This window comes from Capricornis sumatraensis, chromosome 2, assembly GCF_032405125.1.
Source record: "Capricornis sumatraensis isolate serow.1 chromosome 2, serow.2, whole genome shotgun sequence".
NCBI classification, from domain to species: domain Eukaryota; kingdom Metazoa; phylum Chordata; class Mammalia; order Artiodactyla; family Bovidae; genus Capricornis; species Capricornis sumatraensis.
The window spans coordinates 10,501,948-10,529,151 of record NC_091070.1 but is presented as its reverse complement, the minus strand read 5'-3'; the positions used below and the strand labels follow the sequence as shown (position 1 = coordinate 10,529,151).

The window sequence follows — 27,204 nt, the reverse complement described above, 5'->3', positions numbered from 1 at the left end:
TTCACCGTTTTGCTTCAAAACATTTCATGCCTGCTCATAACTGGCCTTTTGGTCATGTTTAGAGAACTCCACAGACACTTCAGGAGGTTTCCAGAGTGAATCTTCCTTTATTGGCAGACTACTGTGCTAAGAGGATCTGGGTGTAATCCGGTAGCCTGTTATTTTACAGTTTGGACATAAAGTCAGCTGCAGAATATCAAGAAAGTATAGATATATTTTGTATTGAATAAAAAAAGAAAAACTAACAATGGAACCATAATTCCTATCCCAATTTCTTCCCAGCCTTTGTGGTAAGAGAATAAATTGGGTTGGGATAAAGGAGTGCATTTCCCAAACTATGTTCCTTGAACTCTCTTTCCATAATAAATTAATGAGGCTTACTTCTTAAAAGCTGTTCATGACCTTATGAAGTTAAATAAAGTGTACAGCTGGACCTCTTAGGTCTTTTGATAGAAGAATCTGAATTACTAGTATCCAGTAGGAGGATCTGGAGTAGGAAATGGCACCCGGCTCTAGTATTCTTGCCTGGAAAATTCCATGGACAGAGGAGCCTGGCGGGCCCGTGGGGGTTGCAGAGTTGGACACAACTGAACACATACACACACACACACACACAATAAGAGGATACAGTATGCAGAGCTTCTTAAGGAGGTCTTGGTTCCAGGAGCCTCTCTCTGGACTGGCATGCCACAGAATACTTTTTGGGGAAAGCTACTGAAGACAGAGAATGAGTCGGTTGGATGGCATCAGTGAATGTGAGTTTGAGCAAACTCTGGGAGATAGTGAAGGACAGGGAAGCCTGGTGTGCTGCAGTCCACGGGATTGCAAAGAGTCAGACATAACTGAGAGACTGAACAACAAAAACACTCGAAAAATCTCTGATAGACTGACTGCCTTGTTGGGAGGCAGGTGAATTTAACAAGGTCTATTCAAGAGGCAGGCTATGGAGGATATAAGAGCTAAGAAAGTTTCAGATCGGAGAAGGCAATGGCACCCCACTCCAGTAGTCTTGCCTGGCAAATCCCATGGACGGAGGAGCCTGGTAGGCTGCAGTCCATGGGGTCGCTAGGAGTCGGACACAACTGAGCGACTTCACTTTCACTTTTCACTTTCATGCATTGGAGAAGGAAACGGCAACCCACTCCAGTAGTCTTGCCTGGCAAATCCCATGGACAGAGGAGCCTGGTAGGCTGCAGTCCATGGGGTCGCACAGAGTTGGACACGACTGAAGCAACTTAGCAGTAGCAGTAAAGTTTCAGATCATCCTGGGGTCTTCTGAAGTTAAATCTATGAAGAGGTTATGAAGGGAGACTGTTTCTACCTTCCTACCAGGTTTCTTCTCAGACCATATCGTAGGCTCTGTGAGAGCCTTGGCTGATGGGAGAGGGTTTTTCTGTTGAAGACAGTGGATTTTAATTCACCGATTCCCGGAATTAACAATCTGTTCTAGTCACTACTATCCCTTGAAACATAGAAAAGAATCAATGCATCATTTTCACATACTTTCTGGACATTTTAATGTAAGATTTGGAAGGGTTTCACAAATGCAGGAAATATTTCTTAACTGAAATCATTTTTTCCTTGATTTTTAGAAGTCTAGAGCTGAGATCAGCAAACTTTTTCTGGCAAGGGGCAGATAAAAAATAGGTTGGTCTTTGTGGGCCATGAGATCTCAGTCACAGTTATTCAACTCTGGCTCTGTAGCATGAAAGCAGCCACAGGCAATTCATAAACAAATGAGTGTCACCATGTCTCAATAAAACTTTATTTATAAAAATTGGTGGCAAGTAGAATGTGACCACATAGTCACAGTTTGTGAAACTCTGATCTAGATGCAGCCATGAAATTAAAAGACGCTTACTCCTTGGAAGGAAAGTTATGACCAACCTAGGCAACATATTAAAAAGCAGAGATGTTACTTTGCCAACAAAGGTCCGTCTAGTCAAGGCTATGGTTTTTCCAGTGGTCATGTATGGATATGAGAGTTGGATTATAAAGAAAGCTAAGTGCCGAAGAATTGATGCTTTTCAACTGTGGTGCTGGAGAAGACTCTTGCAAGTCCCTTGGACTGCAAGGAGATCCAACTAGTCCATCCTAAAGGAGACCAGTCCTGAATATTCATTGGAAGGACTGATGTTGAAGCTGAAACTCCAGTACTTTGGCCACCTGATGGGAAGAGGTCACTCATTGGAAAAGACCCTGATGCTGGAAAAGATTGAGGGCAGGAGGAGAAGGGGATGACAAAGGATGAGATGGTTGGATGGCATCACTGACTCAATGCACATGAGTTTGGGTAAACTCTGGGAGTTGGTGATGGACAGGGAGGCCTGGCGTGCTGCAGTCCATGGGGTCGCAAAGAGTTGGACACGACTGAGTGACTGAACTGAACTGAACTGATCTAGATGTAGGTATTCAGTGAGGATGACCACTGTGTCACGAAATATGTAGTCTGTTTCTCCCAGTTCTTAGTAAAGGTTAAATGGCTAGCATGGGATAAAGATAAGAAGTATCTGGATAAAAATATTTTAGGGTTTGAAAGTTCACATTCAATCATAAAATAAAACAAAGATTTTTTTTCCAATCAGTATTTGAAATCTAAACTTAGTCTCTGTTCCTATTATAAACTAAATGTTCCATCTATTCATTCTACTGTAAGTTCTTAATTCCTGCTTGATAGAAACTAAATTTTTCCTAGCTTTATTCTCTTCCATAAAAGGTATCCTAATAATGCAAGGTAAAAATCAAAATAGTAATCATGATAAAGAGGCCTGGAACTGGAGGAAGGTAAATTAAGGGCTGAGCTGTAGATGGAGAAAACAGAGGTCAGGTTTCCATAGTAATTACAAAATAGTACTGACTTTGTGATTTTAACATGGAGCTGTTGCTGCTAGCCTCAGTGCGAATTGTGCTTTAAAACTAATGTAAACACATCAATATTCTATAATTACCCTACTAGTGTTCAAAGATTTTATTGATGTAAAGTATTTTAACTTCTAATTTAAACAAGTGCTCATCCAAAACAGTGATTATTCCCCATTATCTGCCTCATGTCAGTGTGCTGAAATTAGCAGATTTGACCTCACCAAGACCTATTTTTTTTTAGTGTAACTGAAGAACATGACTGCAGCCAAGTTGGACAAATTCCACATTGAGAATAAGCACTGATGCCTCAGCAGCAGTTGGGTAATTAGTTAAAAGTTCATGAAAGTGATGGCTGGTGCGTGAGAGTACACATTCCTGTGATTTCATATGGAACCAAGCACACTGTCATCACTCAGATGTGAAATTAATAATAATACCAGCATCCCTTGCTCAACAGAAGTTGAACTAAGTCACACATTCATTCCTTGGAACCTCTTTTCCACCCCTCCATACCATCAGGCATGAGGGCATTGCTTATCTCAGAACATTTCATTCTCTGTATAGTATTTTCTATTGTCAAATTCTATCAACTGACAGTAAACATTTGGGCAGGAGAAAAATACCATTTTGATGGGCTACAGGTGTACTGAAACACCAGTCATTATGGAGAGAGAAGTCAACACAATCCATGTACTAATTAGCATCACACATTATTACAAGCAAAACCCCACAGCTTGGAGCATTGGGAAAAGATGATCAGAGCAAAGATTATAGGATTAGGCAGGCTATTACTTCTTATGGAGTAAGTATTTGAACAGCTTGCAGGATATGCTCCAAGGCTGGCTCTTACCTCTGCCTATTGAAACCTTGAGCATTTTCTCACCTGTTACTGTTTACAGACAGGTATTAGATAGCATCACCGACTCAATGGACATGAATTTGAGTCCATTCCAGGAGATAGTGGAGGACAGAGGAGCCTGGCATGCTGTAGCCCATGGGGTCTTCAAGAGTCACACCCAACTTAGCGACTGAAGAACAACAGTCCTGATTTCTGCCACCAAAAGGACTTTTATGGAGCACTGAGGGCTGGACAGGGGTAATCTTCAATTTTCCAAATAACTGATGCTGTGAGAGAGAAACACGGTTCCCCACAGAAGTATTCCCATGAGAGTCTCACAACATAAACAGGTACCCTATAGGGATTATGGAAATGCAGGCTGAAATTCTACCTTCGAGCCGCGATGTATCCAAAACACCCCAGAGAACAAAGCTTAGCGGCACCCACAACTTGCCTTGCTGCAACGTCATGCCTCTTCCTCTGACATGTCCTCATCTAAACATAATGTAGAGGGTGCCTCGAGCTAGGAGGTACCAGCACCTGGACCTTCATGTATTTATTCAGCTTGTCTTTACTGAATGGCTGCTGCGTGCCCAGTGTGAGCCCAGTGGGGATTAACGTGAGCCGTGTCTGTAGTGCTGAGTTCATCAGTTGGACAGTCTTCCGCAGCTCACTCCTGACCATCTTCATTTCCCTGGCTATACTGTTTTTCCGTAACCGTGAGATACACAGCACTTAAATCAGCACGGGGCTTCTTAACTCCCCTCCCCTTCCCCACACTGGCCCCCACTCCCATATGAAAAAATCGGATATATCTTTTCTAGGAGGAACTTAACTTCTTCCAAGAAGTTCTCCAAGAGGCATACATACTCCAAAGAGTAAAAAGGCATGGTATACACGTATGGTGCAGCGTCTCTTATTTTTAAAGAAGATACCAGTCCTTTTCAAACAAGCCCTTCCCAGTATTTAGAAATCCTTTCAAGAAGTCTTTATTTTCACCTCAGACTCCAAGACTTTCTACTCTTTTACATTCACCCTGTCTGTGGAAGTTTAGCTGATCACACAGATATAACCTCCATATGAAATAATTGTCTGGAGTAGGTTACCCATGTAGCAATACCAAGATTTGTGACTGATTTACCCAAGCTGGCTTACAGATTGTGGATTCTAGAGGAATCAGGATAAGTCAGGGTCAAAGACTCAATTTAAATGGATGTTCCCCGTGAACACTATATGATACATGGGGCTGATGGAAGTCCACACTTCTTGAATATTAATTAAGGCTTCTGCAAACGTATTTCCCCACCCCATCCACTTTGTTTCAGAAGGAAGGTAGAATCCGCAATCTGAACCCAAGGTTAACACTTCGTGGTATTATCATCATCTGTGATAAGAAGATAGCCTCCAAACTGCCAATGGCAGAGTGGGGGTTTCATTTTTAAGCACCTCATTATTTCTAAGGGATGAAGTGTACAAACAATCCTTGGTTTTAGAGAAGGCAGCCTCCCCCCAAAACTCAGTTCATCTCCGTTCAAGTTGGCTGTACCCTCTCTTCATCCGGCTGCTCCCCTCCTGGACTCTGGCTGGCTTTCCCAGTTTAAAATCCTCTGCAGCATTTCTGGTAAACTGTAGCACTTATCAACCAGCCTCCTGATCCTTGGGGGCGTATTGAATATCCGATGAAAACACTGCAGAATTGGACAAGCAATTATTTAGTTTTACAATAATTTCTACTGATTAGAGCAGGCCGATTTTCACTTGCAGCAGTCAGAGATGAGGAGGAAAAACTGAGATGAACTCACCAATCCTTACTTGATTCTCAGCAGTCCGGGAACAGAATGTGATCTGCAAATTGCATGGTCCAAAGAGTACAAAAGGGGATGTGAGTCGCTGTGGCACTTGTGCTGAGTTAGTTGTCTTTTCACAAAACCATGCTGTTCAAGATCTTCTCTGCAGTTCTTGTTTCTCCAAGCTGGCTTTTGTCTGCTCTAGCTATCCCTGACCATGAACTCTGTAGACACGCTGAGTTGAAGCAGAGTCAGTGTTCAAATGAAGTCTTTGAGTGAGACTTACATGACAGCCATTCATTCAGAAGGCATAGACTGGCTGCTGTAATCTCTTACTTGGGTTTTTGTACATATATGAGGTTAATTGACCCCCTTCCTCCATTTTTAGACTTCACAGTGCTCTGGAGCTTGATATCCAGCCATTGCCTGAAGAGGCCACGTCTGGACCATACCCTGTGGCATTTGTAAACAAGGCTGCTTATCACTGCCATCTGAGGAGTCAATTGGCCAACACACCATATGATGATTGATTCTCTATTACTTTTTCCTTACAGTGAAAGTTTAGCATGGCCCACCTCATTATTTTGAAGGAAAAGTGCATTGCTTTTATGATTCAATCCTTTATACCTTCATTCAGGAGATAGTTACAGAGGCATTGTACTTGGCATTGGTGATATAGCAATGAGTAAGACAGAGAGCTTACATCCTGATTGGGGAGACAATGAAAAAGTAAACAAAGAAGCAAGATAATCACAGACTGTGGTAATGCCGTGAAGTCTGAACCTCCATTTGAGAAAAGATGTATAAGATCACACAGCATATTAAAAAGCAGAGAACTCACTTGCCCAACAAAAGTCTGTCTAGTCAAAGCTGTGGTTTTTCCAGTAGTCATGTGTGGATGTGAGAGTTGGACCATAAAGAAGGCTGAGCACCGAAGAATTGATGCTTTTGAACTGTGGTGTTGGAGAAGACTCTTGAGAGTCCCTTGGACTGCAAGGAGATCCAACCAGTCCATCCTAAAGGAGATCAGTCCTGGGTGTTCATTGGAAGGACTGATGCTAAAGCTGAAACTCCAGTACTTTGGCCACCTCATGTGAAGAGCACTGGAAAAGACCCTGATGCTGGGAAAGACTGAAGGCAGGAGAAGGGGACAACAGAGGATGAGATGGTTGGATGGCATCACTGACTCAGTGGACATGAGTTTGAGGAACTCTGGGAGATGGTGAAGGACAGGGAAGCCTGTGGTGCTGCAGACCACGGGTTCGCAAAGAGTTAGACATGAATGAGTGACTGACTATGGAGCTGCAGTATCTGTCATTTGGTTAACTCCTCATCTCCCATCCAGGAGAGGGAGACGTGGTTGGTGGTTGGTAAAACTCTTCGTCCAGCTGTCCCAGTGGAGACCCTTCTGTGGCTCTGAGGCTGCCCCCTCTTCTTCCAGGTTCCATCCTGGACAAAGGACTGGAGGGGCGCGGATGGTGGGCCAGGAGGGGCTGGGGGCCCGAAGCTCACGGAAGCACTGCTCCTGCTCTGCCTTCTGGCTGACGACAGACGCTGCCTCCCCCAGCTCAGCCACAGACACAGCCGCCCTCCCTGTCCTCAGTCTCCCGCAGAGATTCAGAGAAAGGGAGGGACAGCTAGTTCACTGAGGGGAAGGTCCTCTGTGTGGGCTCTGGAGAAAGCATCCTTCTGACTCTAAGTGTTCATGGCATACTGTCCCTTTTTTTAAAAAATTGAAGTATAGTTGACTTGTAATGTTGGATAGGTTTCAGGTGTACAGCACTATGATTCAGTCAGAGATATATATAGATACAGTTTCTCGGATTCCTTTCCATTATAGGTTATCCCAAGATAACTGTACCAAGTATAGTTCCCTATATTACACAGTAGGTCCTTGCAGTTTATCTAGTATCACACTATTCTTTCTTTTAACTGTTTATGTTGGAGCATAGTCGATTAACAATGTTGTGATAGGTTCAGGTGGACAGCAAAGAGACTCAGCCATACATATACATGTATCCATTCTCCCCCAAATTTCTTCTCATCCAGGCTTCCAAGTAACACTGAGCAGAGTTCCATGTGCTATACAGTAGGTCCTTATTGGTTATCCATTTTATATATACCAGTGTCATATTATTCTTATTAACCATCATCCTCAAGAATTTTGCATCATGAAGAGCAAGCACCATAAGCATAAAAATGGAAGCACTGTCTATATCTAAACAAAGAATCTCCAAAGAGTCTCCACTGTATTCATGTTGCACCAACAGGTGACTACTCACTGACAATAAACCGACTTGTCTATATGGTGAATTATTCTAAACACGTGTAAATGGAGATCATTTATAATAAGGAGATGATATATATACATATATATAATCTAAAAGGAAATAAAGATATATATAGAAAGAAGATGCATAGATCTATAAAGATATATTTATCTAAAAAGAAATAAAAAATATTTGCCGACTAAGGTCCATCTAGTCAAGGCTATGGTTTTTCCAGTAGTCATGTATGGATGTGAGAGTTGGACTGTAAAGAAGGCTGAGCGCCGAAGAATTGATGCTTTTGAACTGTGGTGTTGGAGAAGACTCTTAAGAGTCCCTTGGACTGCAAGGAGATCCAACCAGTCCATTCTGAAGGAGATCAGCCCTGGGATTTCTTTGGAAGGAATGATGCTAAAGCTGAAACTCCAGTACTTTGGCCACCTCATGGGAAGAGTTGACTCATTGGAAAAGACTCTGATGCTGGGAGGGATTGGGGGCAGGAGGAGAAGGGGACGACTGAGGATGAGATGGCTGGATGGCATCACGGACTCAATGGACGTTGAGTCTGAGTGAACTCCGGGAGCTGGTGATGGACAGGGAGGCCTGGCATGCTGTGATTCATGGGGTCGCAAAGAGTCAGACACGACTGAGTGACTGAACTGAACTGAACTGAACTTATACATATAATACTTGGTTTCTTTTTAGATAACTTTGTTTTCTAAAACAGCTAGGAGAAAAAAGCCAGTTTCAAAATACTTGAAAGCTTTTATCCATTTAGAGGTAATTTTGTTTTTCAGGCTCACTTTATGACTTAACTTGCTTCAAAATTATTTTCCCCTCAAATGCCAAAGTGTTTTCAAAATGGAAAGATCAAAATGTCCATCAAACCCCTTCCATGGAAGCTATGTTCTATCATCTTAGCAGTTTAACCTGCCAATGCTCAGAATTGCCAGAGAAAATGCAGACCACCCAATTAAATGTGAATTTCAGATGAACAACAAATAAACTTTCACTATAAGAATGTTTCAAAAATTACGTGGGAACTATTTATACTGAGCAACTGACACACACACATACACACAATTTATACTAAAACATTATCCATTGTTTATCTTAGTATCCTGCATTTTTACTTGCAAAATCTGGCAGCCTTTCCCCAAATAAAAGGTCTGAATCTCTGCCAGTCCCCATCACCACTCACCACCTTCACCACCTTCACTTTAACACCTGATATAAGCCCAGGCAGCAAAAGTAAATGGAAATATTGATCAGTATTGAGAAACAAAAATTTAGTTGGTATTGAAGAGGATTAAAAAACACAAGCACCACTGGCCAGGTAAATAGGGAATTGGGCAACTTATATAAAATCTTTAAAATATGTAAACTAGAGCATAAGCACATTCACTTTCAAAGACTTCAGCCATAATGAATGCATCTAGACCTTGCACAACTGAAACCTAGAATATTTTGAGTGCTTAAGACAGAAGAAGGTAAGATGTTTTCTAAATCCCTCTGTGTGTGTGCGTGTGTGTGTGTGTGCGCATGCACACACTCAGTCACTCTTTGTGACCCCATGGTCTAAATTCCTAGAAAACAGTTAATAGCTAAGGAGACCACACTCACATTTTATTTTGGCATTCATATTAATTTGCTTAACCTCGCCTAATCCATTCTCTGTGTGTGTGTCTCTCTTTCTAGTTACCTGAACAAGAATAAATACCTGACAGTTATTGACCAAGACACATTTGCAGGAGTTTATAGTGGACCAACCTTGCTGTGAGTAAGACATATGGAAGAACATTTGCCTTTTGGTGCAGGGGAGGGAGGGGGCCATTAAGATGATTACCTGATGATGTTTATGGGGAGAGAATGTTGTTGTCTTGGATAAAGGTTTCTGCTAGTGCTTTTCTGCCCAGCCGTATAGGCTAGTGTTCAGAAGAAAGTCCTTGTTTTTTGAGACTCAGAGGGTCCCACACTCCACTGTGCCATCCTGATGCCTGATGCCACCTTGGTGTGGACATTCATGAAGGCCCTTTTATGGAAAAAAGAGACATTTTTGAGCAGCTGACACTTGCAGGCGTAAGGTCTACAAATAGTCAGAAGATACTTAGTCTTTGCCGATAAATGACTGTTCTTTGCACAGTGTATGGCAGTAAGAAGGAAGAATATAAATAGCTTGATTCACATGGGGGGAAACTTACTAGAAAAGACGAGATGTGAACATCTTTGTAAAGCAGCATAGAAAAAATTGTATGTGTGCATTTGCTCTGATTTATAGTGATCCTCTGTATCTAATCATGATCAAGTCCTGTTGATTCTGTCTCGCACAAGCCTCTTTATCACGGCCACCTTCTTCTTCCCCTTGATTTTGTCTTAGTTTAGAATTTCGTTCTTGAGCAGTTGTTCCATCCTTGCCAAAGTGGAACACAGCCACTCAGGAGAAGCACAAGACAATCCACCAGAGGCAAGAAGTTTCCATCTACAAATAAGAGGTTCCATCAAGTAGGGAATGGGTGCAGCCCAAGGCAACAGTCAGTGGTCCACAATCTTGAAGACATATACACTCACTCTTTAATTTTTAACAATTTCACTTCACTTTAAGATTGAATGCACCCCAGCTAAAAGGGTTTATGGCCTTACTTTCTTAACACACAGCCTCCATATAACAGGGCAGAGTGACCCTGAAAATCTCTCATACCTACACTGGGGTTCATTGATAACTCATGGCAAAGTACTTAAAAGTATTATGCATTTTTCTTCTTACAAAAAGACAAGTGAAAAAATTGTATTGACCTTTTCCATGATTTTTTTAACCTTGAAGATATTTTTTAAAGACATCTTTAACTGCTCCTTTGAGATAAAAGGTGGTATTTCACTAATGAATGAGGAAACTTGTTGCTTTTGTAAAGAAATGTGTGCTTGGAAAGAGTCTTAGAAACAGGTATTTGGAAACATTTACAGTTATGTAATTTTCCTGATGAAAACAGTGAATATCACTTATAAAAATATTTTTAAAAATCAGAAATCAAATATTAACATGTTTTAAAATCTTTTGAATTGAGTTGCAATGGGTAAAATCCACATGCATAATATATGAAAATGAAACATCTTTAGATTTAGCTTGCAGAAACTATACTGACATCTGAGAATATGAATTTCAATAAAAACATATTTGATTACTGAATAGGATTGAGAGATGAGAATCTTAATTTAGTAAGTACAGCCAAGCCTGCCCTATTCCATTTGGAACCATCTGTCTTTGTGAGGTAACTTTCAACTGACAACAATATAAACCAAAACCAAAATAAACTGACCCAGAAGCAGACCCTGAATATCTGTATCAGAAAGGGTTAAACAACAATTTTCAAAATCAGTAAAATATATTTAAGGACATTTTTGGTGAAATATTTTTTTAAAGTATTATTTGTCTTTATCCTATCTTTTTAAATGTATGGGTGGGGTTTGCTGGTGGCTCAGATGCTGAAAAATCTGCCTGCAGTGTGAGAGAGCAGGGTTGGATCCCTGGGTCAGGAAGATCCCCTGGAGAAGGAAATGGCAACCCACTCCAGTATTCTTGTCTGGAAAATCCCATGGACTGGTTCTTGAAAAGATAAACAAAATTGATAGACTTTTAGCCAGTCTTACAAAAAAAAAAATGCTGTGATAAAGAGAATATACTAGACGCTTTTAGAGACAAAAATCCTGTTACCTCTGAAGCCTGAAGAATCAGAATGCCATCTAGTCTTAGCAATAACATTGAAAGTTAGAAAACTACAGAGTATAGCCTTCAGATTTTGAGAAAAAGTAGTAATTTCCAAACTATCTGTCGAAGGTGAAGGTAAAATAAAGACATTTTCAGATGTGCAAAGTCTCAACAACTTGATTTCCCAATCCCCTTTTCTGGGAGCACAGACCTATAAAAAGAAAAATGGGGAATTTAGTGGTCCACACAGGGAAGAGGCAAATGGAATTCCAGGATGACCAAAAGGGAAGTCTTAGGAATTTTGAGACCAGGTTGTCTACATCAACGGTGAAGGAGGGCTCCAAGAGAAAGGCCTACAAATAAAAAGGGACTAATAGATTATCAGACAGGGTAGACTTTATGAAAAACTGGGCTGAGAGATATTTTAAAAAACTTTTAGAGCATGTGACAAGACTCAGCAAGAGGTTCTTCAAACCAAGATAGGCAAAATTTTAAACAAGGAGGAACAGACATCTTGTGAAGAAACAAAAAAAGTTACACAAGAAATAAAATGAGATCACAGTGTGCACACTTGTAATAGTCATAATACTAAATATAGACAAGTAATGGCCATAATACTAAATATATACTTGTAATGGCCATAACCAAATATGTCCTAAAAGTATTTCTGGAGAGTAGAGGCAAGTGTCAGGAGGCTGTATGTGGGTGAAGGAAGAGAGCTAAAGGGAGTCAGTGGGTGAATCAAAACCCAATAAATCCAGCAATATTTTCAATTATGGAAAGAATACTGAAAATTGAAAGTGATTGCTTCCGGGACATCAGAAAGCAGAAGGCAGCCAAGAGCTGCCCAAAGGTCTGCTGTGTGTGGTAAGTTTCCAATGTAATTTGCTTTATAAACATAGGCCCATGCATTATTTTAATATCGCAAAGAGTCGGACACAACTGAGCGACTGAACTGAACTGAACTGAACTCAGGTTAAATTTTAAAAGAATGCAACAAAAGCATAGGAAGAGGGGACAATGGAGACTAGCATTTGACAGGCCCACAGGAGGAACGTAAGAAATGAATGCGAGTTCAGCCTCATTCCTCAAATCCCAAGCATCTGTCTTAAAAGGCATCTCTTAACTAACCATGCACGGTCTTGTAACATATTTTAACTCCTGTCTTAAATTTTTTTTCAAAATCTTCATTACTTTGTTTCCCCTGTAACTTTCTGCCATAACTAGACTTGAAGAGCCTAGAGGAAACTGACTGTGTCTCATACTTTCTGTAATCCCCCCACTTCAAAAAAGACAGCAAATACTCAATAAGTATTTGATTAATTATAACTGAATATCAAATAGCCATGTTTTGGCTGTGATTTGGTATAAAAGCCCAAGCTGAAAAATCTTAAACTCTATCTGAAGAGAAGAGAATTAGAATATGTGTATACCTCATAAATGTATTTGTGAATGAATACAATCATCTCTGTTGACAAAAATGATCAAATTTGCCCAGGTAGTTTACCACCTTTTTCAAGGTCACTGCTTTAAAAAGAATCTAACTTAAAACAGGTGCAGCATCTAAAGTGAGATCTTATCTCCAATCCTCACTAGTTTCTTAAAAGCCTTTTAAATTTAATTTCATAACATTTTTTACTCATTGATTTTTTAATCGATATATGATCTCATTTTCCACCTTTATCCTTTAAGAGGAGCTCTTGGTATTTAAAGTCCCAAGGGAAAGAACACACTGAAATGTAATGCCTTCCATAATAAATAACCAGAGTCCTCCAAGGTCTAAATTACGTAACTCACTCTAATAAGCATTTAACTTACTGTTGATAAGGACTTTATTATAATTGTTCCACTTACTATTATAAGTAACTCCCAAGAAGACAGGATCTCTGTGATTATATCCTTGAGCTTGCATTATGGGTATCAACAAAAACAAACTTTAAAAATAAACTATTGTTGCTATTAGCTGATCAGATTAATCATTTGAAAATCTAAGAGTCATGGCAGTGCCATCTGGGTTTAGAGAAAAATAAACCTTTCATGTATTTCTTTTGACTCAAATAATGCTCTTCACAAGGTCATGTATTAGATGGCTGACAAATTGTGGCAGGGTTCTTTCTAGCATGCCCGAAGTCCACAGGCAGGTAGAATACATGATTTTTTAGGTTGACCCTGGGCAAAATTATTTTTTTATTGAGGTATAATTCATATACACTATAACATGCACATTTTCAAAGTGTACAGTTTGATGAGTCTTGGCAAAACTATATTACTCTATCTCAGTCAAGACTTAGAACATTTTCATCTCCCAGAAAGTTCTCTCTTGCTCCATCTTCCATAGACAATCACACATTTTTTATTTTTCTGGTGTAAAAACTAGGAGTGAAATTGTCAGGTCACAGGATAGGTGTATATTTAACTTTTACAGGAAATACTGTCAAACTGTTTTCCAAATGATTGTCTCATTTTCTAGTCCCAACAGTGAAGTATGAGCTTCTTACTTGCCAGTTTACAGTCCTATCAATCTTTTATATTCTAGCCATGCTTGTGGGTGTAAAGTAATATCTCACGGTGATTTTATTTTGTGTTTCTCTGATGATGTTGAGCATCTTTTCATGTACTTGTTAGCCATTTGTTAATTTTCTTTTGTTAAGGGCCTGTTCAAATATTTTTTAAAAAATGAGTGCTTTGCCATTCAATTTATTATTGAGTTGCGGTCTGCAGAAGAGTTTTGACCAGAATGAAATTAGTTTTAGTCCAAACTACCAGTCCTCTGTCATTCCTAGTTTATTCTCTCCTTCTGTTTCTCTTTTCTTTTTAAGGAGAGATAGCTAATCTAACACAAGGTGTTCAATTACTCACTTATTCTGCAGTCATTTTAATGAGCACCTACTAAACCCCATGGACATTATAAGAATAAGACACAGTCTCTGCCCTGAACGAGGTCACAATCAAATTCAGGAGAAATGTGAATAAGTAACTGTGAGTTTAATGTAAAAAGGATCATAAGAAGTATTTGGAGAATCGAGACCCCATTTTTGGTTAGGATGACCAGCAAAGGCCTTTTTAAAGGAGGTGGTGTTAGTGATGGGCTTCAGATGAGAGCTAAAAAGCCAACAGACAGACAGAAGTGATAAGATGAAGAACAAAGGTAAGCCCAAGAAAACACTGGATATATTCTAAGAGCAATGACGGCTAAAGGACAGTGTCTGAAAAGTGTGCTGTGTTGAAATCATGTTGTGGGAATGTGGCCTCACTCAGCAGGGAAGGGTGGCCCACTGAAGGATTACCATGGAATATCAGTCATAGTTTTCATAATCCAGTACAGTTCTGCGGTCCTCTTCCACTTACCCCATGCCTTGTTGCCTTGGTCCCAACCGTATTAGCCCTGGGGAGCTGGGTCCCAGCAACACTGGGACCTCTCCTCTCTACCTCCTGGCTATTTGGCAGGCACTTGCCCCCCTTAGGGCGGGAAATCGAGCCCAAAGACCTAATTGGCCTCATGTTCCTTGTCTTCCTTTTTGGAGCAGCTCTCTCAGAGAGGAAGGGAACCTCCTAGGTGTGGAAGACCGGAGGTTTGTCTGCTAGGTTGCTCTGCTCTGGGCTGAGAAATGAGTTGCAAAGACAAACAGATTTCTTGCCATGCCTGGCTTGGGCACCCAGCCAGACTCATGGCAAGTGAATCAGGTTGTTGGGGAAGCAATCAAAGCCATCCTAAGTCTTCAGGGGCCTTGTCTCCAGGGGCCCAGCAAAGGAGAGGGCCTGCAGCCATTCTGTGCAGTCTATGAGAGCTGTGGGGAAGGTCACAGGAGAATCTGAAGAGAAAGAGTAGACAATTACCTTTCTAGAATTGTGTGTGTGCTGGCTTCTAGTTAAAAACAAAAGGATGGTCTGCTTCAGCCCTAGGAATCTTTGGACCAAAGGAGTTATGTCAGCCATTCAGGATACTTTATTGTTGTTGTTCAGTTGCTAAGTTGTGTCCAATTTTTTGTGACTCCATGGACTGAAGCACGCCAGGCTCCTCCATCATCTCCTGGCGTTTGCTCAAACTCATGTCCATTGAGTCGGTGATGCCATCCAACCATCTCATCCTCTGTTGTCCCTTTCTCCTCCTGCCTTCAATCTTTCCCAGCATCAGGGTGTCAGCTCTTCACATCAGGTGGCTGATGTACTAGAGCTTCAGCATTAGTCCTTCCAGTGACTATTCAGGGTTGATTTCCTTTAGGATTAAGTCCCCTTCATGGGTCACAGCCTTGTCATGGTGAACGGGATGGCATAACTCAATGAAGCTATAAGCCATGCTGTACAGGACCACCCAAGATGGACCAGTCCTAGTGGAGAGGTCTGACAAAATGTGGTCCTCTGTAGGAGGCAATCCACTCTAGGATTCTTGCCTTGAGAACCCCATTGAACAGGATCCTTGATTCCCTTCAAATCCATATTTATTGATTAGTAGAATCTCTTACTATCATAGCCATTGGTATGAGAAGAGGGGATTAAGACTTGAGTCAAAGAAATCTCTAATGATAAGGTTACTTTTTACAACTATTGAGAAATTTTCAGAGCACTTCCCTACTAGTGGCTCAGATAGTAAAGCATCTGCCTGCAATGCGGGAGACCTGGGTTCAGTCCCTGGGCTGGGTAGATCCCCTGGAGAAGGAAATGGCAACCCAGTCCAGTATTCTTGCCTGGAAAATCCCATGGACAGAGGAGCTAGTAGGCTACAGTCCATGGGGTCACAAAGAGTCGGACATGACTAAGCGACTTCACTTCCCTACTAGGGAGATGACTCTGGTAGAAGGATGATGGAATTACTGCAAAGATCCTCAAAGTGGTACAAATCTTTGGGTTTCTTCAACTGACTAAAAGCCCAGCTACTATTATCTTCAAAGATGTTCACTTGATCAAGTAGAGGTTTGACAGAAAACAACAAAATTCTGTAAAGCAATTATCCTTCAATAAAAAAGTATAAATTAAAAAAAAATGTTTACTTTAAATAAAGTTCTTCAAAGCAATGGAAGCCACAGTTGAGTGCAGTGTCCTCAAATGATCATTCATTTTACATTAGGGATTCAGTCTTGTATCTATGCCAAGCCAAAAAGTAAACTAGGATGATTACATTGCTAAAAAAGAATAATTCACAAATCCATTAACTGCTTCTTGTAACTCAGTTTTGCTCAATTGTTTAAGGGCTTTTCACTTTGATCAAAATTGGTAGAACATAAAAGAATTTTTGCTGAGTCTGAATTCTAGGTAAATAACACTTGAAGTTATAGGGGAAAAAATGAGAAAAATGTTTCTAAACCATATAAATTCTGAACAGTTTTATTAACTAATCAGTGCTCTTTAGCCAAGAGCCTTCAACAGTGATGAATCTTCAGAATGAAAAGCAAGTAGGAAAACATTTGTTTTGCAACTTTACATTTAAATAAATCTACTTTTTAGTGAGTGCCTACTAGTCTCAGTGCTGAATATCTTACATTTTTAAATCATTTTCTTTTATATTAGCAGTCCCAAAGGATTCTGACCTCTCCAAACTACTCCTTTCATAATTTCTGCTGATTTTACCCATATCAAGTCTCAATTGTACGATGAAAGAAAAGAAATGAGACTGCATAGGGCCACACAGATGAAGTAAAAATGATATGTACTCTGTTTTGTAGCAAGTTTTAGTCATGATCTTATAATTAACTAAAAAATACTGACAACAGGTCAACTGATAGGAGGGGTGAATCAACCTGGGATTATTATATAATCATTATTATTATATAATTATTATATATTATGTAATTATATAAGAAACCTGGGTTATTTATTTTTAAATAAATAACCAACAAATATAAATAAAGAAGCAGTTTATGGTGTATACAATGAGGCACTCAGTTCTTCCCAAGTAAACAGGGATGAGTACTAAAATCAGTGGCAACCCACTCCAGTACTCTTGCCTGGGAAATCCCACGGACAGAGGAGCCAGGTGGGCTACAGTCCATGGGGGTCACAAAGAGATGGACGACTGAGCAACTGAGCTCACAGCACACATACTACATCTTTGACTCATCTGGAGGTTTTTACTCTTGGAAAACAGGTGGAAGGAAATAAGGTAGTTAAGGGTTTTCATTCTGACACACTATCTCTGCCAACTCTCTGAAATCCATTTTGTTAATTATGTTCTGCTTCTGAGTCTAAAAGAAATAAACACTCTGAAAGAAAGTGGACTTTTCATTTCTCCCAGGCAGTGTGCAGGCTGATGGTGATGCTCATTTTATACGGGTGTTGGGGGTGCTGGAGCGCAGGGGAGAGGACTTTGCTGGGGAGGGTATGTTTGTGCTTCAGCATTTGACTACTGGCAGTAAGTTCCCATCATTTCCTTCTGTTTCTGTGTGGAGGAGCCCCAACCTTACTGAATTACAACGCTGTGGTTGCTGTTGTTCAGTCGCTCAGCCATGTCTGACTCTTTGTGACCCCATGGACTGCAGCACGCCAGGCTTCCCTGTCCATCACCAGCTCCCGGAGCTTGCTCAAACTCATGTCCCAGCAGAGACTCATGTTGGTGATGCCATCCAACCATCTCATCCTCTGTCGTCCCCTTCTCCTCCTGCCTTCAATCTTTCCCAGCATCAGTCTTTTCAAATGAGTCAGCTTTTCACATCAGGTGGCCAAAGTATTACAATATGGAGGTAGTTTTTTCATCGCAGGATTTATAATACTGAGACAATTAACTCCACGAGATTTCCTAGGTCATGGAAGCCAAAGGCTTAAATGAAGTGTAATTATGCAACCTCAAGAGGGAGAAGAAGATAACAGTGATATCTGAGTTACAAAGCAATTTTGTTTGTATGCAGACTTTAAGAAAAGATCGGTCATTTATGATCATCTAAATCTTTAGACACACATTTTCCTAATAAATAGGGGCCAGTTTTGAGCTTCAGCTGTGTGCTAGGTTCTTTACAGATGGTCTATTTACCTTGAGTCATTTTAACTATTCAATAGTAGATGTCATTATCCCTACTTAACAATAACTCAGGTGCAGAGAAATCAGGTGAGTCCCCAAGGTCACCTGGCCGTAAGCGGTGATGTTAGGATGCAAACCCAGCCCTAACGGAGAAGCATCATCAATTCCTAGAATATCAGATCAACCCTTTGCACTTAAGATTATTCGTGCGCCTGTTGTAATTTCCGAACTTCACTTCATCCTCTTCTTAAATTTCTACCTAAAACACTCCAGTTCTTGAATATCTGACTTGGAAAAAAAAAAAAATCCTCACAAAGTCCTCAGAGACCTTTTGCCGTTTGCCCCCCACCTATGGGTCATTATCTGTGATCCCTTGTCCCATGTCTTCCCTCACACTCCACTCCAGCCACACTGAACCGGCGCCCCAGGCATGTTCTCACCTTGGGGGTTATGCACTCGCTGTTTTCTCTACCCAGGAGGCTCCTTCCCTGGAGATCCATGGGCTTGTTCCTCCACCTCCTTCAAGTTTTTCCTTAAATGTAAGCTTCTCAGGTCTTCGCTGAATTATCTATTTAAATTTGAAGCTGCCCATCACCCTTCTTCCCAGTTTCCCGCTTTCTTTTTCTTCGTGATACTTAGCACCACCCAAACTTTTAGACATCTTAGATGTCTGCTGACTTGTTTACTCTCTTTCTCCCTCCACTAGTATATAAATGCAATGGGAGGAGGGATTTTTGTCTGTCTTTCCCCACGGAAAGACACATAGCAGAAAATTCTTAAATACTGGATAGATAATCAATAATTTTGAATCAAAGAAATAGATGGGGCAAGAATCGTTGTACATTTCTGTTCCTGGGTTGTTTGTCTTGGCATTAAAGTTCCAGGGAGAATGCTTTTATTTTTCTGAATTGAAAATGAGAAAAATCTTCATTTTCTGAAGATGAACAAGCACAGCAGCGAAGTAGTGCACGTGAACAACTTGCAAATTCTTGTTGCAAGTCAATCCACACGTGAAAAAATGAAAGGCATTTACTTGTGGGCAATGACAGCTTGGAAGGATCCTTAGAGTAGAATATCTAATTTTAAAATATGCTAATTATTGACTCATGTTATAGAAACATAAACAGTTTATATAAAATGAAGTTGGGACTTCCCTGGTGGTCCAGTGGTTAAGAATTTGCCTTCCAATACAAGGGACGCAGGTTCAATCCTTGGTCAGGGAACTAAGATTCCCACATGCCACAGGGCAACCAAGCCCGTGCACAACTAGACAGAAGCCTGCATGAAGGGCGCACACTGGCTGGGAAAGACCCCGCATGATGCAACAAAGATCCCACGTGCCTCACCTAAGATCCAATGCAGCCAAAACCAAGCAAACAAATAAACAAACAAAATATATATATATATATATATTTTAAATGAAGTTGAACAGGTGCCCTCCTTCCTCCCTGTGCTTTGGACCATCATTTCTCCTCCTCCTTAAAAATCTATCCCCAACCTTGATTCTTTCTTTTTTGTAAGGTTTTTAAGGTAACATTTCTTAACAGTTAACATGTACATAATAGGAAAGCAAAAAACACAAGAAGCAAAAAACAAAGTCATTCATAGTCACAAGCAGTTTACCATTTGACATGGCCTTCTAGGTCTCATTTGTGTATTTTCACAACTGAGCATCCATTTATATGTAATTAAGATCATACAGTTATGGATCATGCTGTTTCACACATCATGAATATTTACCATTTCAAAATCCCAAAGCTATGAGTGTTTTGATAACCAAGAATACATTACATTGACTCAGTCTGGAAGGAAAAAACATAATCTTGCCTCTCTTGGCAACAAAAATTTCGAAGACAAAAAATGGCAATAGGCCTCTAGATAAACATATTGGCGTAAGGATGATTAAAATACTACATCCCCTTAATGTTCAATTAAAAATGAGACATAAAACAACAGAGTACACAAAGGATAATGCTTCTAAGAGGATTCATTGTCCAATCTAAACTATGAAGTAGTAGAAAGGAGGAATGTTTCTGCTGAATTAATTATTTAACTATGAATTCCTGTGGTACAGCCAGGAGATGCACTTACATTAGTGGTTATCATTGGAATATAAATATGAACACATCCACATACAGCCCTCCCTCTATACTTCCTTCTGCCCCTCAGCTGCCAACCTAAATGAACAAGTCCTGACATATATTTCTCAGTGACGATTTAATAATTCCAGGTCCAAGACGCTGCCTTTTTTAAAAAATCAATGATAACAAAGGTATTTACAAATTGGATAATCCATTACTTGTACTTTTTATTATACATTGTTACCTCAGGACATCTAAAAACCCTAGATGTTGCAAAATAATGAGCCTTGTCCACAATAAACATAAGTGCTTCACGAAAATGCACATACAGACCTATGGTTATAACCTAAAACTGTCTTCCAGATAATGGAGATATTAGCCAAGAGCCTGTCCCCTCACCCTTCCTTGACTCCTTCTCTAGAATTTCAGTGACTAAGTACCAGACTACACCCAGCTCCAACCCCATCTTGATTCTTATGCCCTCAGCCATTACCACCCAGATATCTTTTTTGTTGTTACTGGTGAACTCCAGAGTCATCCTATCTCTTCATTGCTTGAGGATCTCAACTCCTGATGCACTGATTCCTCTATCCTCCTTCTCTTGTAATTGCTGATGTAGATCAAGTATCCATGCAGATCTTCTTTCCTATGCCTTGGCCTCTAAGCGAGTCACTTGGTCACTCCAGTAAACGTGTTTACCACTCTGCCTCTCGACTCCCCTTCTGTGGCTATAGGCCTGTCATTACCAAAGATTCCAAGCCCTCATTGTCTCAGTCTCAAACATCCTGCTGTCTTTCCATGTGCTTCCTTCTCATACAGTCATTCCTTCAATTCTTTGGTCTGATTAGGAGCTACAGTCTGTTGAAAAACAGTTTTTCACAACATGTGAGTTTCAAGTTAAGTTTTATCTGGGGCAAAATGAGGACTGCAACCTAGAAGACAGCATCCCCAGACAGTTAAGAGAAACTGCTCCAAGGAGGTGAGAGGAGGAACTAGGATATATAGAGGTTTTGCAACAAAGGGTAGGTAGTCGGGGATACCAACTTTCGGTACACCAAAGATTACTGTTAATTAAGGAAATCAGACATGTCAAGTTAAGGAATTTAGTGCTTTTCTATGGGTGGAAAGATGCAAGTCCGGACTCACTGAAATCACTCCTTTGACATGCACCTCAGCTGTCTGGGGCCAGTGTCCTGCATTTTCACATTCCAGGTCTCCTCAGGGCTCACTGTGGGGAGTGGCTGCAGTCTGATGGCTGCTAGATGGCAGGTATTCTTCCTTTCTGCGATTGCTCAGGGTTTACCAGCTCACCATTCATGGTGGCTGCAACTGCTGATGACTGTGACACCCTTTGGGCTTTCCTGGTGGCACTAGTGGTAAAGAACCTACCTGCCAGTGCAGGAGACGTAAGAGATGTAGGTTTGATCCCTGGGTCAGGAAGAGCCCCTGGAGGGGAGCATGGCAACCCACTTCCTATTCTTTCCTGGAGGGTCCCCTGGACAGAGAGCCTGGCGGGCTACAGTCCATGGGGTCTCAAAGAATCGGACACAACTGAAGTGACTTATCACATGCATGCACATGACATCCTTTGTTTATTGATACGGCAGGAAACAGCTTCTGTCTTAGCTCAGTCAGTAAAGAGTCCGCCTGCAATGCAGGAGACCCAGGTTTGATTCCTGGGTCCGGAAGATCCCCTGGAGAAGGAAATGGCAACCCACTTCAGTATTCTTGCCTGGAAAATCCCATGGACAGACAAGCCTGGTGGGCTACAGAACATGGGGTCACAAGAGTCAGACATGACTTAGTGACTAAACCACCACCATGGCAGGAAATGCTCTATTTCTCAAATCCATTATTAATATCTCACTGTCTTTCACTTCTCTCATATCTTCATTTCTTTCTTATGAAGATTAGTTTCCATCATCTATCATTATAAGCAGTGACTTGTATTCATAACCAACTACCTTGACCCTCTCTCTATCATCCTTGCCTAGAAAAACTCTACCTTGGTTAAATCCAATTACCCACCTACTATGGGCTGGACTTTTGCAGGTGAGCTTGGCAAGCAGTTTCACTTTAAATCATTCACCCCAAGTAAACCCTAAGTGCTATATAGCAATAACAACCCATTTCCCGAGTTACTCTCTCTCTCTCCCAGATAAACACGCCAGGCCTCCTCCCCTCTCCTCCATTCTCTAGTCCTTCTCTCTCATTCTCATGCTCACGTGATCACCTTGACTTCCATTTCATCTAAAATCAAATCAACCAGAAGAGAACTCCTCATGGTCCCATAGCTACCCATCTTCCTGCATCTATGTCCACATCCTCTGTCTCCTGAATTTTAAGTCACCTTTTTATCTTGGGCCCCATGCCCTCTCAGCAATCCAAGGGCACTGCTTCAGCAATCCTTGCCCTTCTGTCCAATAGCATCTATATTTTCCTCTTTACTGGATTATCTCCCATCAACATTTAAACATGCTATTGTTTCTCCCATCATAAAACAATATTTCTTGAGCCTATGGATTAAAGGATATCTGAGAGACATATCAGTCAGCTGCAGTTCTTAAATGAATACGGATCCTGACTCCAGTGAGACAACGGCCTTGCCTCTTTTGGAACACTGATTATTTGGTGACTTTAAAGAGTTATTATTATATTTAGGGTTTTTTAAATTTTTAAAAGATGCTTTATCTTTTAGGGTTATATATTGAAACACTTATAATTTAAACATGTCCTTCAAGTTTATGTCTAATTCTGTGTCCTTTTGTAGCAAGAGTTGGCTAGAATTCTATTTTTATTTATTGTTTATTTTTACTTTATTTTGCTTTACAATAGTGTATTGGTTTTGCCATACATTGATATGAATCAGCCACGGGTGTACATGAGTTCCCAATCCTGAACCCCTCTCCCACCTCCCACCCCATATCATCTCTCTGGATCATCCCCGTGCACCAGCCCCAAGCATCCTGTATCCTGTATCGAACACAGACTGGCGATTCGTTTCTTACATGATATTATACATGTTTCAATGCCATTCTCCCAAATCATCCCACCCTCTCCCTCTCCCATAGAGTCCAAAAGTCTGTTCTAAACATCTGTGTCTCTTTTGCTGTCTCGCATACAGGGTTATCATTACCATCTTTCTAAAATCCATATATATGTGTTAGTATACTGTATTGGTGTTTTTCTTTCTGGCTTACTTCACTCTGTATAATCAGCTCCAGTTTCATCCATCTCATTAGAACTGATTCAAATGTATTCTTTTTATTTTTATTTTTTAATTTTTTAAAAAATGTATTCTTTTTAATGGCTGAGTAATACTCCATTGTGTATATGTACCACAGCTTTCTTATCCATTCATCTGCTGATGGACATCTAGGTTGTTTCCATGTCCTGGCTATTATAAACAGTGCTGCAATGAACATTGGGATACACATGTCTCTTTCAATTCTGGTTTTCTCGGTATGTATGCCCAGCAGTGGGATTGCTGGGTCATAAGGCAGTTCTATTTGCCATTTTTTAAGGAATCTCCACACTGTTCTCCATAGTGGCTGTATTAGTTTGCATTCCCACCAACAGTGTAAGAGGGCTCCCTTTTCTCCACACCCTCTCCAGCATTTATTTATTGCTTGTAGACTTTTGGATTGCTGCCATTCTGACTGGTGTGAAATGGTACCTCATTGTGGTTTTGATTTGCATTTCTCTGATCATGAGTGATGTTGAGCATCTTTTTATGTGTTTGTTAGCCATCTGTATGTCTTCTTTGGAGAAATGACTATTTAGTTCTTTGGCCCATTTTTTGATTGGGTCGTTTATTTTTCTGGAATTGAGCTGCATAAGTTGCTTGTATATTTTTGAGATCAGTTGTTTGTCAGTTGCTTCATTTGCTATTATTTTCTCCCATTCAGAAGGCTGTCTTTTCACCTTGCTTATAGTTTCCTTTGTCGTGCAGAAGCTTTAAATTTTAATTAGATCCCATTTGTTTATTTTTGCTTTTATTTCCAGTATTCTGGGAGGTGGATCATAGAGGATCCTGCTGTGTTTTATGTCGGAGAGTGTTTTGCCTATGTTCTCCTCTAGGAGTTTTATAGTTTCTGGTCTTACGTGTAGATCTTTAATCCATTTTGAGTTTATTTTTGTGTGCGGTGTTAGAAAGTGATCTAGTTTCATTCTTTTACAAGTGGTTGACCAGTTTTCCCAGCACCACTTGTTAAAGAGATTGTCTTTACTCCATTGTATATTCTTGCCTCCTTTGTCAAAGATAAGCTGTCCATATGTGTGTGGATTTATCTCTGGGCTTTCTATTTTGTTCCATTGATCTATATTTCTGTCTTTGTGCCAGTACCATACTGTCTTGATGACTGTGGCTTTGTAGTAGAGCCTGAAGTCAGGCAGGTTGATTCCTCCAGTTCCATTCTTCTTTCTCAAGATTGCTTTGGCTATTCGAGGTTTTTTGTATTTCCATACAAATTGTGAAATTATTTGTTCTAGCTCTGTGAAAAATACCACTGGTAGCTTGACAGGGACTGCATTGAATCTGTAGATTGCTTTGGGTAGTGTACTCATTTTTACTATATTGATTCTTCCGATCCATGAACATGGTATATTTCTCCATCTATTAGTGTCCGCTTCCCTGGTGGCTCAGACGGTAAAGCATCTGCCTGCAATGTGAGAGACCCGGGTTCGATTCCTGGGTCAGGAAGTTCCCCTGGAGAAGGAAACGGCAATCCACTCCAGCAGTCTTGCCTGGAAAATCCCACGGACGGAGGAGCCTGATAGGCTACAGTCCATGGGGTCACAAAGAGTCGGACACGACTGAGTGACTTAACTTTCACTTTCTTTCACTTTGATTTCTTTCATCAGTGTTTTATAATTTTCTATATATAGGTCTTTAGTTTCTTTAGGTAGATATATTCCTAAGTATTTTATTCTTTTTGTTGCAATGGTGAATGAAATTGTTTCCTTAATTTCTTTTTCTACTTTCTCATTATTAGTGTATAGGAATGCAAGGAATTTCTGTGTGTTGATTTTATATCCTGCAACTTTACTATATTCATTGATTAGCTCTAGTAATTTTCTGGTGGAGTCTTTAGGGTTTTCTATGTGGAGGATCATGTCATCTGCAAACAGTGAGAGTTTTACTTCTTCTTTTCCAATTTGGATTCCTTTTATTTCTTTTTCTGCTCTGATTGCTGTGGCCAAAACTTCCAGAACTATGTTGAATAGTAGTGGTGAAAGTAGGGACCCTTGTCTTGTTCCTGACTTTAGGGGAAATGCTTTCAATTTTTCACCATTGAGGATAATGTTTGCTGTGGGTTTGTCATATATAGCTTTTATTATGTTGAGGTATGTTCCTTCTATTCCTGCTTTCTGGAGAATTTTTATCATAAATGGATGTTGAATTTTGTCAAAGGCCTTCTCTGCATCTATTGAGATAATCATATGGCTTTTATTTTTCAATTTGTTAATGTGGTGAATTACATTGATTGATTTGCGAATATTGAAGAATCCTTGCATCCCTGGGATAAAGCCCACTTGGTCATGGTGTATGATCTTTTTAATGTGTTGTTGGATTCTGATTTATAGGATTTTGTTAAGGATTTTTACATCTATGTTCATCAGTGATATTGGCCTGTAGTTTTCTTTTTTGTGTGTGGCATCTTTGTCAGGTTTTGGTATTAGGGTGATGGTTGCCTCATAGAATGAGTTTGGAAGTTTACCTTCCTCTGCAATTTTCTGGAAGAGTTTGAGTAGGATAGGTGTTAGCTCTTCTCTAAATTTTTGGCAGAATTCAGCTGTGAAGCCGTCTGGACCTGGGCTTTTGTTTGCTGGAAGATTTCTGATTACAGTTTCAATTTCTGTGCTTGTGATGGGTCTGTTAAGATTTTCTATTTCTTCCTGGTTCAGTTTTGGAAAGTTGTACTTTTCTAAGAATTTGCCCATTTCTTCCACGTTGTCCATTTTATTGGCATATAATTGCTGATAGTAGTCTCATGATCCTTTGTATTTCTGTGTTGTCTGTTGCAATCTTTCCATTTTTATTTCTAATTTTATTGATTTGATTTTTCTCCCTTTGTTTCTTGATGAATCTGGCTAATAGTTTGTCAATTTTATTTATTCTTTCAAAGAACCAGCTTTTGGCTTTGTTGATTTTTGCTATGGTCTCTTTTGTTTCTTTTGCATTTATTTCTGCCCTAATTTTTAAGATTTCTTTCCTTCTACTAACTCTGGGGTTCTCCATTTCTTTCTTTTCTAGTTGCTTTAGGTGTAGAGTTAGGTTATTTATTTGACTTTTTTCTTGTTTCTTGAGGTATGCCTGTATTGCTATGAACTTTCCTCTTAGCACTGCTTTTATAGTGTCCCACAGGTTTTGGGTTGTTGTGTTTTCATTTTCATTCGTTTCTATGCATATTTTGATTTCTTCTGTGATTTGTTGGTTATTCAGAAGCGTGTTGTTCAGCCTCCATATGTTGGAATTTTTAAGTTTTTCTCCTGTAATTGAGATCTAGTCTTAATGCATTATGGTCAGAAAAGATGCTTGGAATGATTTCAATTTTTTGAACTTATCAAGGTTAGATTTATGGCCCAGGATGTGATCTATCCTGGAGAAGGTTCCATGAGCACTTGAGAAAAAGGTGAAATTCATTGTTTTGGGATGAAGTGTCCTATAGATATCAATTAGGTCTAACTGGTCTATTGTATCATTTAAAGTTTGCG

General features: G+C 40.2%; 1 protein-coding gene across 2 annotated transcripts in view; it reads left to right on the top strand.

Annotated features, from left to right (window-relative positions):
• The window catches only part of TSHR (thyroid stimulating hormone receptor), a 166,374-nt gene that overhangs the window by 120,046 nt on the left and 19,124 nt on the right, over window positions 1-27,204 (top strand). The window contains exons 8-9 of one of the 2 annotated variants that reach the window (XM_068965187.1): window positions 9,453-9,530; window positions 9,679-9,748. In XM_068965187.1, the coding sequence (XP_068821288.1) occupies window positions 9,453-9,530; window positions 9,679-9,748 (148 nt within the window). Of the gene's footprint in view, window positions 1-9,452; window positions 9,531-9,678; window positions 9,749-27,204 lie in introns of those variants that run through there. The other variant, XM_068965186.1, reaches the window with a different exon arrangement.